General features: G+C 40.0%; 5 protein-coding genes across 5 annotated transcripts; 3 read left to right on the plus strand and 2 right to left on the minus strand.

Moving 5' to 3' along the window:
* Positions 1-123: 123 nt before the first annotated feature.
* Positions 124-2990, plus strand: GCK72_003523 (uncharacterized protein; the record flags this gene model as incomplete). The annotated part of the gene is made up of 4 exons (XM_053724106.1): positions 124-579; positions 1634-1739; positions 2185-2431; positions 2831-2990. 4 exons carry the CDS (start codon positions 124-126, stop codon positions 2988-2990), a joined length of 969 nt encoding a protein of 322 aa, XP_053592751.1.
* A 670-nt stretch (positions 2991-3660) lies between these two features.
* On the plus strand, positions 3661-5813 carry GCK72_003524 (uncharacterized protein; the record flags this gene model as incomplete). The annotated part of the gene is made up of 5 exons (XM_053724107.1): positions 3661-3944; positions 4130-4391; positions 4440-4545; positions 4588-4789; positions 5654-5813. The coding sequence occupies 5 exons, from the start codon at positions 3661-3663 to the stop codon at positions 5811-5813; spliced, it is 1014 nt and encodes a 337-aa protein (XP_053592752.1).
* A 314-nt stretch (positions 5814-6127) lies between these two features.
* GCK72_003525 (uncharacterized protein) lies at positions 6128-7002 on the plus strand (the record flags this gene model as incomplete). Its single annotated transcript, XM_003107355.2, has 4 exons — positions 6128-6400; positions 6445-6550; positions 6596-6794; positions 6852-7002. The coding sequence occupies 4 exons, from the start codon at positions 6128-6130 to the stop codon at positions 7000-7002; spliced, it is 729 nt and encodes a 242-aa protein (XP_003107403.2).
* Positions 7003-7269: 267 nt separating this feature from the next.
* Positions 7270-8105, minus strand: GCK72_003526 (uncharacterized protein; the record flags this gene model as incomplete). Its single annotated transcript, XM_003107341.2, has 4 exons — positions 7270-7414; positions 7464-7665; positions 7712-7817; positions 7866-8105. 4 exons carry the CDS (start codon positions 8103-8105, stop codon positions 7270-7272), a joined length of 693 nt encoding a protein of 230 aa, XP_003107389.2.
* Positions 8106-10987: 2882 nt separating this feature from the next.
* On the minus strand, positions 10988-12287 carry GCK72_003527 (uncharacterized protein; the record flags this gene model as incomplete). Its single annotated transcript, XM_053724108.1, has 5 exons — positions 10988-11063; positions 11109-11286; positions 11329-11662; positions 11821-11919; positions 12171-12287. The coding sequence occupies 5 exons, from the start codon at positions 12285-12287 to the stop codon at positions 10988-10990; spliced, it is 804 nt and encodes a 267-aa protein (XP_053592753.1).
* Between the last annotated feature and the right edge of the window lie 97 nt (positions 12288-12384).

The raw sequence follows: 12384 nt of genomic DNA on the forward strand, positions 1-12384 counted from the left end.
CCGAAAAATCCCGGATAGAAGTTACTACCACGTTGTCTGAGGTAAGAAGGTTATTTTTAAAGATATTCAATAGAGCTACGTTTGCTGCTTCAAGTGTTATTCGAGCCGCGTACCTCATCTTTGATGAAGTCGCCTAGATTTTGTTATCGTCGTCGTGTCACAACCAGTGTAAACAAAATGTCGCTTTCTGCGTTCCGTATCCCAAAGTTTATCACCAGAAACTATAATGCTTGGGAACCAGAAAGATACAAAACTAGTCCTTCCCAACTAAAGTTCTGTCAAACCATGAACTTACTTCCTCTATTCTCTATCCTTCTAGCTTTCTTGATTACTTCAACAGAAGCACATCGAGGACGATCTAGAAAGGATGGAAGACACGATCACTTCTTATCCATTGAGCCTCCTTCCTCTTCATCATCTTCGTCTTCTCATGATTCCTCTTCTGACGAAATTGAATCCACAAGAGGTTCTGGAAAACGAGGACATCAGAAGCCAAGACCTCCACGGGAGCCCGCTGAGGAGAAGTGCCAGATGGATTGGTTAACATTTGAAAGACCACAAGGGAAATGGTGTGTTAAGGTAGGGAGGAAAAACTAAACACTTATTGTGAGATGGTTTTTGAATGAAAGTTGTAGAGTGCACCTTTCTCATGCGCCCGCCAAACTCTGTATGATTAGTCATCCGTTAGGCTCTAACCATTGAAGATCACAATTTCGCTCTTGAAACCAAATCACCGCGGCAAATTTATTGCAAAAGTTGCGTAAACCCCTCGTTTCTGCAATCGCATCAAAAATCGCTTTCCCTATAAAAGCACGACTCAAACTTCTTTTTCTTCAACAATGAATCCTAGCCTTCTTATTTTTCTCTTTCTTATTGGGGTTACCGTATCCATTATTGTTGGTGGAGGAGGTGGTGGTGGTTACAACGATCACAGTGATCACTACAGTCATAGTGATAGTAGAGATAGTAGTGACAGTCATGAGCATCGGCCACACCCACATAGACCACACCCCCATAGACCAAACCCACCTAGAGAGTTAACCAAATGTCCGGATTCCTGGATTCTATTCAAAAGGCCACAAGGAAATTGGTGTGTTGGGGTGAGGCTTAAAGGAGGACTGAAGTCATATTTTTTATTGCAGATTCTGATTCGGAAGAAGAAAAACTTTGAAAATTCTGTGCAACTTTAATCAGCATATTCTGAAAATCTTTCTAATTGCTATCATTCCCGTTTTCCCGGCTCAAAATGAGTTTTCGTGGAAGAGTTTTCCCACGCGAGTTTTTTCCACCGTGTAGTCCTCTCGGACAAAATTATTTCTCAATTCCGCGTTTCCTCGCATTTTCAACAAACTTTCGTGTTTTTCAGTTTATATTGCGTAAAAAACAATTAAAACTACAAAAATTTGTTGGAAAAAGCGAGGAAACAAGGAATTGAAAAATAATTTTGTCATAGAGGACTACACGGTAGAAGAACTAGCGTGGGAAAACTCTTCCACGAACGCTTTTTTTAGCATATGCTCCAATGATGAAAGTTGCTCAGAATTTTCTGAAATATCATAATCTGAAATTAAAAAAATGACATCAGTCCTCCTTTAATGAATACAAACTACAAATTTTACATGTTTCCTTCTAGCTCTACAATGCTCTGATCGACCAGTTGAGCGCTGAGCAAAGATGTAAGGCTATTGATGCAACACTCACCGGATTGCAGACAAACGAAGAGAGAATGAAATTAGCAGGTAGGGAAAATTGTAGTTTGTAGTTACAGTACCACTCAAAAGATTTTCAACGTTTGCTGTTTACAGCGGAAAATGACAAACTTTGAGAGTGTATTTCGGTATCACCTGATTGTCTGACAAATTTTGTTTTGTACGGGTTGCACAGAACAAAAATAGCACATAATTTTTTGTAGTTTACCATTTTTTGTAGGGACACTACCACGAAAGTTACAGGTAAAGTAGTTTCTCCCTGAAACCGACTAATCTCAGTGCATATTTGAGAAATTTTGGAGTTTTTCATTTTGACAACCTGTAACTTCCAAGACAATTCCCATACAAAAAAAGTCAACTACAAAAATGATGTGCTATTTTTGCTCTGTTCAGCCCATACAAAGTGGAGTTTATCGGACAATCAGGCGACGGTGAAACACAGTATCAACCTTGGTCATTTTTCACTGAATAACAGCAAACGTTGATAACGTTTTGGGCGGTGCTGTAGATAAGCCACTCCCAGATGCCGCTAGAGCACTTCTACTGCCAACCAGTGTAACGGATGCAGCGATTTGGTTAGGTGCTAAGAGGAAACCAGAGTGTCCGAGAGCGGGCATTTGTTTCCCGAAGGACACTTTCAACTGGACTGATGGGCATACAACTGGAACTGATGGATTTGTGTATACTCCTGGGGAGCCGAATGGAAAGATTTCGGCTTATGGGTGAGATGACAGATTATCTTATTTGCTAAGGGTCAACGTAGATATATATATATATAATCTTCAATTTTTTTTTGTAGGTGACAACTTTTTGGATAACGTTTTCAAATTCTAAGATAAGTATCCCATAAGGCATACATACAAACCGAGCCGACACGAGCCGGGGCGTAACTCGCTTCAAACGTAATAATATTAGCTAAAATGTACGCCGAAATGTATATCTTGGCAAGTGCTATATCCTTGATTTTCTACGGGCCAAAGCTGTTCGTTGTTGTGCCGCGGGCCTGGCTAGAATGGATTTTTGGCCCATTTTTGTGTTTTTTTCACATTTTTCCCAGATCGCGGCACAAGCTTAAGAGGTTCCAATTTGACGTCAAAAAACTCCTTTGCATTTAATTTCAGTGTCCAATCTTGTATCCATCAAATCGTTTTCCCACGCGGACCGACTCACTGGTTCTGGACTGGAGTGACACATGGAGAACTGGATGATACTTGGTGTCAAGAGGCGACTCAACTTCCAACGACCAAGTTGTACGCATGTGGAAAGAAGGCAACTCGATAAATGTCTAGTTGTTCTTACCTGTTATTGGTTTTGATATGAAAATTAGAACAATCATGAAAGCTTAGGAGTGTTCCGTTAGGTTTCTGGTCAGAGTTGCGCGGAAGTGGTTTTTTTTTTTAAACGGATGCCGAAAGTAAAATTCTGAAGGCGTTGTTTTTATACACATCAGAAATAAACCTGACTAGACCAAACTTCCACAAATTTTCTGAAAAGTTTACACGGAAGACGAAGTCAGGAAGTCGGAAATCCGCGCAACTCTGTGTCGGACCATTTCTTTATTAGCAGTCCACCACTCTTACAGCTGCGCCCCACCGCAAACGAGAGAGTATCGGCAGGAGACGCAGAGTTTTTTTTGCGTCGACACAGGTTTTTGAAGTTTTTGACCTTTTTTCGCTATTTTTCAAAAGTTTTTCTGTAAATTGTTATGAAAAACATCAAAAATAGGTCAAAGGCTGTGAAAATCTGTGTTGCCGCTAGAAAAAGCCAGATGCTCTGGGACGTAGTTATAATAAAAATGCTTGGCGAATGTCAATGTCAATGTGACACAACCATTGTAAACAAAATGTCGCTTTCTGCGGTCCGTATCCCAAAGTTTATCACCAGAAACTATAATGCTTGGGAACCAGAAAGATACAAAACTAGTCTTTTTCATTCATTGTTCTGCCAAACCATGAACTTACTTCCTCTATTTTCTATCCTTCTAGCTCTCTTCATTACTTCATTAGAAGCACATCGAGGAAGATCCAGAAAGGATGGAAGACACGATCACTTCTTATCCATTGAGTCTCCTTCTTCTTCGTCTTCTCATGATTCCTCTTCTGACGAGGTTGAATCAACAAGAGGCTCCGGAAAAAGAAGACATCAGAAGACAAAACCACCTCCAGTAGCACAGGATCAAGTTGAGGAGAAGTGTCCGGCGGATTGGTTGACATTCAAAAGGCCACAAGGGAAATGGTGTGTTAAGATGAGAGGTAGTCATCCGTTAGGCTCAAACCATCAAAGATCAAAATGTCGCTCTAAAAACCAAATCGCCGCGGCGAATTTATTGCAAAAACTGCGTAGACCCCTCGTTTCTACAAGCACCGTTTTTCCTATAAAAGCACGACTCGAACTTCTTTTTCTTCAATAATGAATCCTAGCCTTCTTCTATTTCTCTCCCTTATTGGGATTACTGTATCCATTATTGTTGGTGGAGGTGGCGGTGGTAGAGGTCACTTTGACGATGACAGTAGACACTATAGTGGCGGTAGGGATAGTAGTGACAGTAGTGACAGTCACGAGCACCATCCACATCCCCATAGACCACCACGCCCATCAAGACCAAACCCACCTAGAGAGCTAACCAAATGTCCCGATAACTGGATGCTATTCAAAAGGCCTCAAGGGAATTGGTGTGTTGGGGTGAGGCATAATGACTATATACTACAAATCTTGCGTTTTTCCTTCCAGCTCTACAATGCTCTGATCGACCAGTTGAGTGCTGAGCAACGATGTAGGACACTTAATGCAACACTCACCGGATTGCAGACAAACGAAGAGAGAATGAAATTAGCAGGTAGGGAAAATTGTAGTTTGTAGTAATACAAGCCACTCCCAGATGCCGCTAGAGCACTTCTACTGCCAACCAGTGTAACGGATGCAGCAATTTGGTTAGGTGCTAAGAGGAAACCAGAGTGTCCGAGAGCGGGAATTTGTTTGCCGAAGGACACTTTCAACTGGACTGATGGGCATACAACTGGAACTGATGGATTTGTGTATTTTCCTGGGGAGCCGAATGGAAAGATTGATAACACTTGGGGGTGAGATGACCGGTAGATCTAATCTTCATCTTTACTTTTATAGTCGACAACTTTTTGATAACTTTTCTACACTCTAACTAGGGATGGTTCTAGACGTAACTCGACCATTCAAATTGGCTCATATCCTATTAAGTACTTCTGAACACGCTGATTCTGAATTCATTTTTGCAGAACGCTTAACTATATTGAAATATTTGCGTTTTAAAGGCGTATTGTGGTCCTTTATGTCATTTTTATGTCATAATGAACGCGCTACGTCGAGTTGATTTTCATCCTTTAAGAGTTTTTAATTTGGTGCACAGAAGCGAGCGCCTGAAAGTTTGGTAAGTAAAATGTCCGAAGAAAATTAGGGGCCATGGCCTAGAAAAACGATTTCGGAAAAAAATTCACTTAGGTGAAGAGGGTTTTTTCAATATGCTGCTATTTCTAACGTGATTTTCGATAGTCTTTTGTGTTTTTCTATCAATATTTGCCGTATTCTCTCAAATTTATTGAAGGGTATAACAAAAATGATTGAAAATACCGTCAAAAATAAATAAAAACAACGCGGCCAATGACGAATTTCTAGTCCACGGTGCCCAATTTTCTTCGGCCATTTCATTGACTAAACTTTCCGTCTCTCGCTTCCAGCGGCTTCTGCACAGAATTTAAAAAAATTCTTGAAGTATGAAAATGAACTTGCCGAAATGCATACATTTTGATATGAAAACATCATAACTGTCCACAATACGCCTTTAATACAATATGAACCAAATTGAATGGCCGAGTTATGTCTGGAACATTCCCATAGATAACGACAAGTAACTTCTAACGTGAAAAATTATTCCAATTTGATGTCAATACTCCCTCCCCACCTGATTCCAGTGTGCAATCTTGTATTCATCAATTGATTTTCCCACGCGGACCGACTCACTGGTTCTGGGTTACAGTGACACATGGAGAACTTGACGATACTTTTTGTCAAGAAGCGAATGTATTTCCCGGGACAAAGTTGTACGCATGTGGAAAGAAGGCGACTCGATAATTGTCTAATTGTTCTTATATATGTTATTGGTTTACATATGAAAGTTGGAGCTATCATGAAAGCTTAGAAGCGTTGGTTTTCCGTTATTTTTTCTGAAACAGAAGTACCGATTTTCTGAAAATCCAGACCAATATTTTTAATCGTTTCAAAGTTTCTCCGTTAGGCTCATACCATCAAAGATCACAATTTGGCTCTTGAAACCAAATCGCCGCGGCAAATTTATTGCAAAAACAGCGTAGACCCCTCGTTTCTGCAATCGCATCAAAAATCGCTTTCCCTATAAAAGCACGACTCGAACTTCTTTCTCTTCAATAATGAATCCTAGCCTTCTTCTATTTCTCTCCCTTATTGGGATTACTGTATCCATTATTGTTGGTGGAGGTGGCGGTGGTAGAGGTCACTTTGACGATGACAGTAGACACTATAGTGGCGGTAGGGATAGTAGTGACAGTAGTGACAGTCACGAGCACCATCCACATCCCCATAGACCACCACGCCCCCATAAACCACACCCACCTAGAGAGTTAACTAAATGTCCGGATAACTGGATTTTATTCAAAAGACCTCAAGGGAATTGGTGTGTTAATGTAAGTGATAAACTAAAAACTACAAAAACTGGAAAAACATTCAGGTTTTCACAAACGTTCAAACCTGGCAAAGTGCTGAGGACATTTGTAAGGTCTACGGTGCAGTGTTGACTGGTTTACAAACAAATGAGGAAAGGTTGAAGCTGGCTGGTATGTTATATAGATGGGTAGCTTGTAGTTTGTAGTGTATTTCAGAAAAAGCCCGTCTTATCACCGCTCCACTAACCGACCACTCTTACATGTGGTTAGGAGCCAAAAGGAAACCGGAGTGCCCGAGATTAGGAGTCTGTCCGAAACCAGATACATTCTATTGGACAGATGGGGCAACAACGGGAACTGAAGGTTTCGGATGGGTATCTACACAACCTGATGGGCAGGTCTATGGAGCATATGGGTAGGAATGGGGGACATCGTGACGCAGAGGCACAGACAGACAGTGTTTTCTTTGCAGAGTACAAGCATGCGCTGCTATGCTTGTTTTCACGAGTGGTTACAATACCGGAGGTACGAATCAAAATATTCATGGACAACTGGACGATGCGTATTGTCAAATCCAACCAAAACCTGTCACACTTGCGGCTTGTGGGAAGAAGGCGACGTAATACTAAATGTTTTCGTTTTAATGAAAATATGTTTTGCCAGTTTATAAACATTTTTGAGGATTTTATTTAGTTCACAGGGCTTCAACGTTTGCTCTGTTAAAACGCTTCAATTCTCATTGTAAAATGAGAATTAAAATGCGAATTAAAGCGTTTTTATACACATTAAAGTGCAAAATGTGTCCTTTTAATTTGCACTTTATCTTCGTGAATAGGTGTATAAAGAAACGGATTTATTGTTTTAGCACATTTACAACCAAACATTTATTATCAGTATCTCGTCGCCTTCTTCCCACAAGCCACCAGTGTAACACGTGACGGCAAGTATTCACAAGTATAGTCATCATACGCTCCGTGTCTAGGGGAAGCAGCGGAACCACCTGAGAACACAGCCAAGCGAGCACACGATTGGACTCTGGAAATCAACATACGGGTTTGCTCCGAATGCATATTATATGTATTACCCAAATTTTCCTTCGACCAGTCCATCAGGTTGAAAAGCCGCCCATTGGAAACCGGCAGTCCCAGTGGTGTGCCCATCGGTCCAGTAGAATGAATTCTGATCCTGGCATACACCAGCTCGCGGGCATTCCGGTTTCCTCCTTGCGCCTATCCACACAGACGCGTTTCGAGGTGTCAGTGGTTGTACAATTCGACGGGCGGCTTCTAAAAGTATATATACTACAAACTACAATTTACTCACTAAGCATACCCGCCAGCCTCATCCTCTCTTGTCCTGTCTGCAATCCAGTCAATCGTCCTCCATATGTTTTACACATGTTATCAGCTCCTTGCCAGGTTTGAGATTTGTGAAACAACTAAAATAAATAAGAACTGTAGTTTGTAGTCTGTCCTAGACAGCTCACAGTAACACACCAATTCCCTTGAGGCCTTCTGAACAGCATCCACGTATCCGGACATTTGGTGAGCTCTGCTGGTGGTGGGCGGGGTCTGTGTGGAGGTGGGCGTGGTCTATGAGGGCGTGGCCTATGGGGATGAGGATGGTATTCAGAGGTGTCTTCGCAACTTTCACTGCTATCACTGCTACGATCAAAAGTTATAGAGAAGGCTGATAGGATGAGGGAGAGGAGAAGGAGAAGTTGCATGGTGAGGGGGAGTTTTGAAATTGAAGAGGGATGTTTTATAGGCAGAAAGCGGAAGGTTTATTGCAGAAAAATAAAAAGAGTTGAGATCGAACATGACAACGTGCGGCAAAAGTAATGATGTTCAAAGAGAAAATAGGAAACTTTTTAGAGTGAGAAGTCAGGCGAACACTTATTTACAGGGACGGACTCCCTAGCAAACCCAAGTCTACTGCTTTTAATATGACCTATTACTGTACGAAACGTTTTCTCCGTCTACCAAACGCAGTCGCGTACTCTAGATACGTTTACAGTACGTTCTCAGCTTATGAATGATATGTCACACATGCCATACGCTTGCTAGAAAAAGAGGGGCTGAGCCAGTACCAGAGTTGCATGGAATTCCGACTTCTGACTTATGTCATTCCATATCTGTAGAATTTTGGAAGAGCACATGACTCAGGAATCGTACACGGTGTCTATAATTTTTAAGCCTTGTAAATTAAAATCCTCAAAAAAATTCAATTGCTCATGAGGCTGTTGAGATATTGTGCTCCAAACGATTATCTTTTTTCCGTTCTAGTAATATATCTCGGGATCATTACCAAGTGAGTGTCAAGGAGGAAAAAAATTGTGAACAAAAACTGTATTATTCAGATCGAGATTTTTAGTCAATGAGCATAACTCTGCAAATTCTGATAATGCCATTTAATTGAGCACATTCTAAACTATAAATGTGTCAAGTTTCAGCAAATTCTCAACCATCGTATGAAAAAGGTTCCGTTGTTAAGTTTTTTATTTCGCTTGTTGAACTGACAGAACGGTTTTGATCAGGCCTCCAGTACAAAAATTGAATATATATTTAAAATCAGCGTAATTTCAGCTTTCCAATGATATAGGTCACGTCCCATATCTCCAACATCTCAGATCACCCTTTTTCGTTCACCAATTCCGTTCTATATCTATTTTTCCTTCCAATTCCATCTTACCACAAAAACGCTCAATCGATTCTCAGTTGTTCCCCAGGTGTGTCACTTTGTGAGGGGTCTTCTGTGTACACTATTGATTTTTCTTTGCGTTTAATTCTTCCATCTCTACATTTACTGTGACCTGCTGAAACGTCTCAATGCGCAAATATTCTTATCGTTTTCATTTTTCAAAAGAAGTTTTAATTCGAGACTTGTCACGGGCCGTTTTGAATTTTTTTAAAATTTTGATTTTTTTGTAAATTTTTTGAAAAAAGGTATACTTTTTGACTAACAAATTAAAATTCTATCAAAATGTAAACATTTATGTTAATTAAAGGACTTATACTCTAAATTTTCGGAAAGAAAGTTAAAAAAAAGTGCTTTTCAAAAATTTCTGACCGAAAAAAACCGGAAAATTAGTTTTCCAGATGCAAAAATCTTGAATTTGTAGGAAGACTATTAGTATTTTAAAGAAAGACTCCAAAACCTTTTTTTTTGAGTAAAAAATTAGCAAAATTCAGGAAAAATCGAAATTCACTATTTTTGATACTAATTTTTAAAATTTTTTGTCGGAAAATTTTTTCGAAAAGTTTAGACCAGAAAATTTTTTGCACAGTCCTGATGTACACTTGCCCATATTGCAGGGTGTTCCCCGTCCTGCTAAATCCAATTTACCCTCCCCCACCATTCCTTTGTTGACACCTAAAGACACCCTCATTAACCTCCTTTTTTCTATTTTTTGTTTTGACAAGGAACACTTTTTTATTTTTTCGCTTCTCTATCCTTGACGTCTTCATTTCTCCCTTTTTTCGCTTTTCATACGAAAATTAATGGAATTATTTTTCTCAGGAAGAGACTTCTCGGGGTATCCCATCTTTTATATCTTATGAATTATATATCACAAAAATGTGATCCACTAAATTTTTGTCTTCTTCGTTCTTATATTTTTATAGACCTACTTTTATGGAGCAGTTTTATTAGGTCATAAAAGTTTGAATTTCAATTTTTAATAGGCTAAACGATGCTCCGATATTCCGTTTTATAGTTTCGTCACAATTTTCTTCACACACTTCAAAAATACCTTCCCCTCCAAAAAATGTATTTATTATTTGTGTTTATTCATCGGGTGGTAGATCAAATTACCTGAGGGGGAGTGCCAGTTACCCGCCAATACTACTGGAGTATTTGGAAAGGAACGAGATAGAATTCCTATTTATTTATCCCTGGTGTCGAGGATTTCTTTTATTTTTATTTTTTGGTGGTGAAATTTTCTGGGATTGTCATGGGATTTGTAGGCCCAGAATCAGAATCAGATCAGTTTGGGCTCTTTTTGAGGGGTGTAGTTTGTGGTGTTCTGCTCAGAAAGTCCAGCTCAGCGCGCTTTCGACGCGTTTTAGGATAAGTTTTAGGTTTAGTTTTAGGCCTCACAAGTATGTGCCCAAAATTTTTGTTATAACCTGGTTTCAAAAACTCATTGAAGTTAAACGGGAATACAAACTTTTGGACGTTCCATTAGTTGATTTATAAATTACTGACTACTAAGCGCGCTGCTTCTAATAAGCTTAGACACTTGTATAGGACACTCTTCTGTCCCCAGGAATCTCTGAAGAACAATTACTGGTTTGGAATATAATTCAGTATCGGGGAGACCACATGATCCCCCCTTGATTGAAACCTGTTTTCGTAGATCCTAAAAGAGGCGACAAGTCGCCTCGCGTGCGCCACCGGAATAAGGGCTACTGTAATCCTACTATGAAAGGGAAACATTCTTTTTTTGTGAAGTTGGTTAGAACGAAACTTTTGTTTATAAGAAGCAAAAACATAAGATTCGAAGACTGGAATCATAAAAATGTGGTTTCCAATGGATACGGATTTTTAATGAATCGAAGAAATGAGAGCAATTTGTGAGACAGTGTAGTTTGTAGTACGATCGAAGAGCTACTGAAGCTTTGTCAACTCTCTCCGACACGCCGCACCTCGCCAGCAATTCACTCCATCATTACGCCAAGAACAACTGTAAAAATAAACTCTTATTATATTTGGATCAATGAATTCAAACCGAAAAGTAGATACATTCGCACAAGCAACGTGGCCCATATACTTGCAGTCAGTTTGAGAAAATCCATCACATTGTGGATAATTAACATATCCACCAGTCGTATCATCTACCGTTATGTCGTTAATCCCATCAACCCAGATGAGATTACCACTTCCCAATGATGCATTTTTTCTTTGAGCTGAACAACTTTCTTTGTTTTGTTTTGTAAATTAGTGCTTACCTAGAAAATAGTCCAACTCGTCCGTTCCTCTAGGTCCAGTGATAGTCAACCATCCATCTTTTTGACAAAGACTAACTGCTTCTGGGTGAGTTCCACATTTTGATGAATTAAAGAATCGAAGACCGATACAAACATAGACGGGTCCTCGTTGGAATAGTTTAGACCCAGTGTCACATTCATAAACACGTCTGGAGATGGTTACGGTGGAACCATTAGAAACAATGGTGACGTTGTACAACGTATTACTGATCGTCCATGTGTCAGAAACTGATCCAGCTGTGTCCACCAGAGGGTTCAACACTCGTTTAGGACACTCCTCTGTGCCCAGGAATCTCTGAAAAATAATAACTGGTTGGGGATGGAATTCAGCTTTGGGGAGAGCACAGGATCTCCCTTGGGTCCTAAAAGAGGCGACGCCGTCGCGTCGCGTGCGTCATCGAGACTACTGTAATCCTAGTAGACAAACTGAACGGGATTCCAGCATAAGTATACCTTAATTCCCACTAGTTTATTCTCAGAGCTATTCAGTTTCCTAATTTCCGAATCCATAAATTTGAAGTGCTGACATCCAGCTGAAGAATAGTAGGCGATCTGTAAATCATTCATTAAGAACCTCTCTGTTTCTCCAACCCACTTTTAGCACTGCATGCTCTTTTCAACCACGCTCTACCAAAACCGAAGAAAAATGTGTGCGAAATTGATAGACTCAGAGAAAAAGATACATTTTAAAGAGGATTTCGGTGGAGCGCAGTTGTAAGAACTGTGCTGAGCTAATAACTCACCCAACAGTCATGTATCCAGTAACAACTGGAATAGCACTGCTCCCAAGAGCTCTGAAACACCTGTGAGTCCGAACTGTCTACAGGCTCCCCGTAGATCAACATCATTTTCCATTCTGCTCCGGCGGCAATAGTAATTAACAGAAAAGTGAAAGATAGTATGAAATACAAAATATTCATTTTCTGGTGAAGTTGGTTTGAATGAAAGTTGTGGGTTAGAAGAAACGGCAGAAACATAAAATTCGTAGACTGAAATCATAAAAGTGTGGTTTCCAAT

This window comes from Caenorhabditis remanei, chromosome I (genome assembly GCF_010183535.1).
Source record: "Caenorhabditis remanei strain PX506 chromosome I, whole genome shotgun sequence".
Lineage (NCBI taxonomy): Eukaryota > Metazoa > Nematoda > Chromadorea > Rhabditida > Rhabditidae > Caenorhabditis > Caenorhabditis remanei.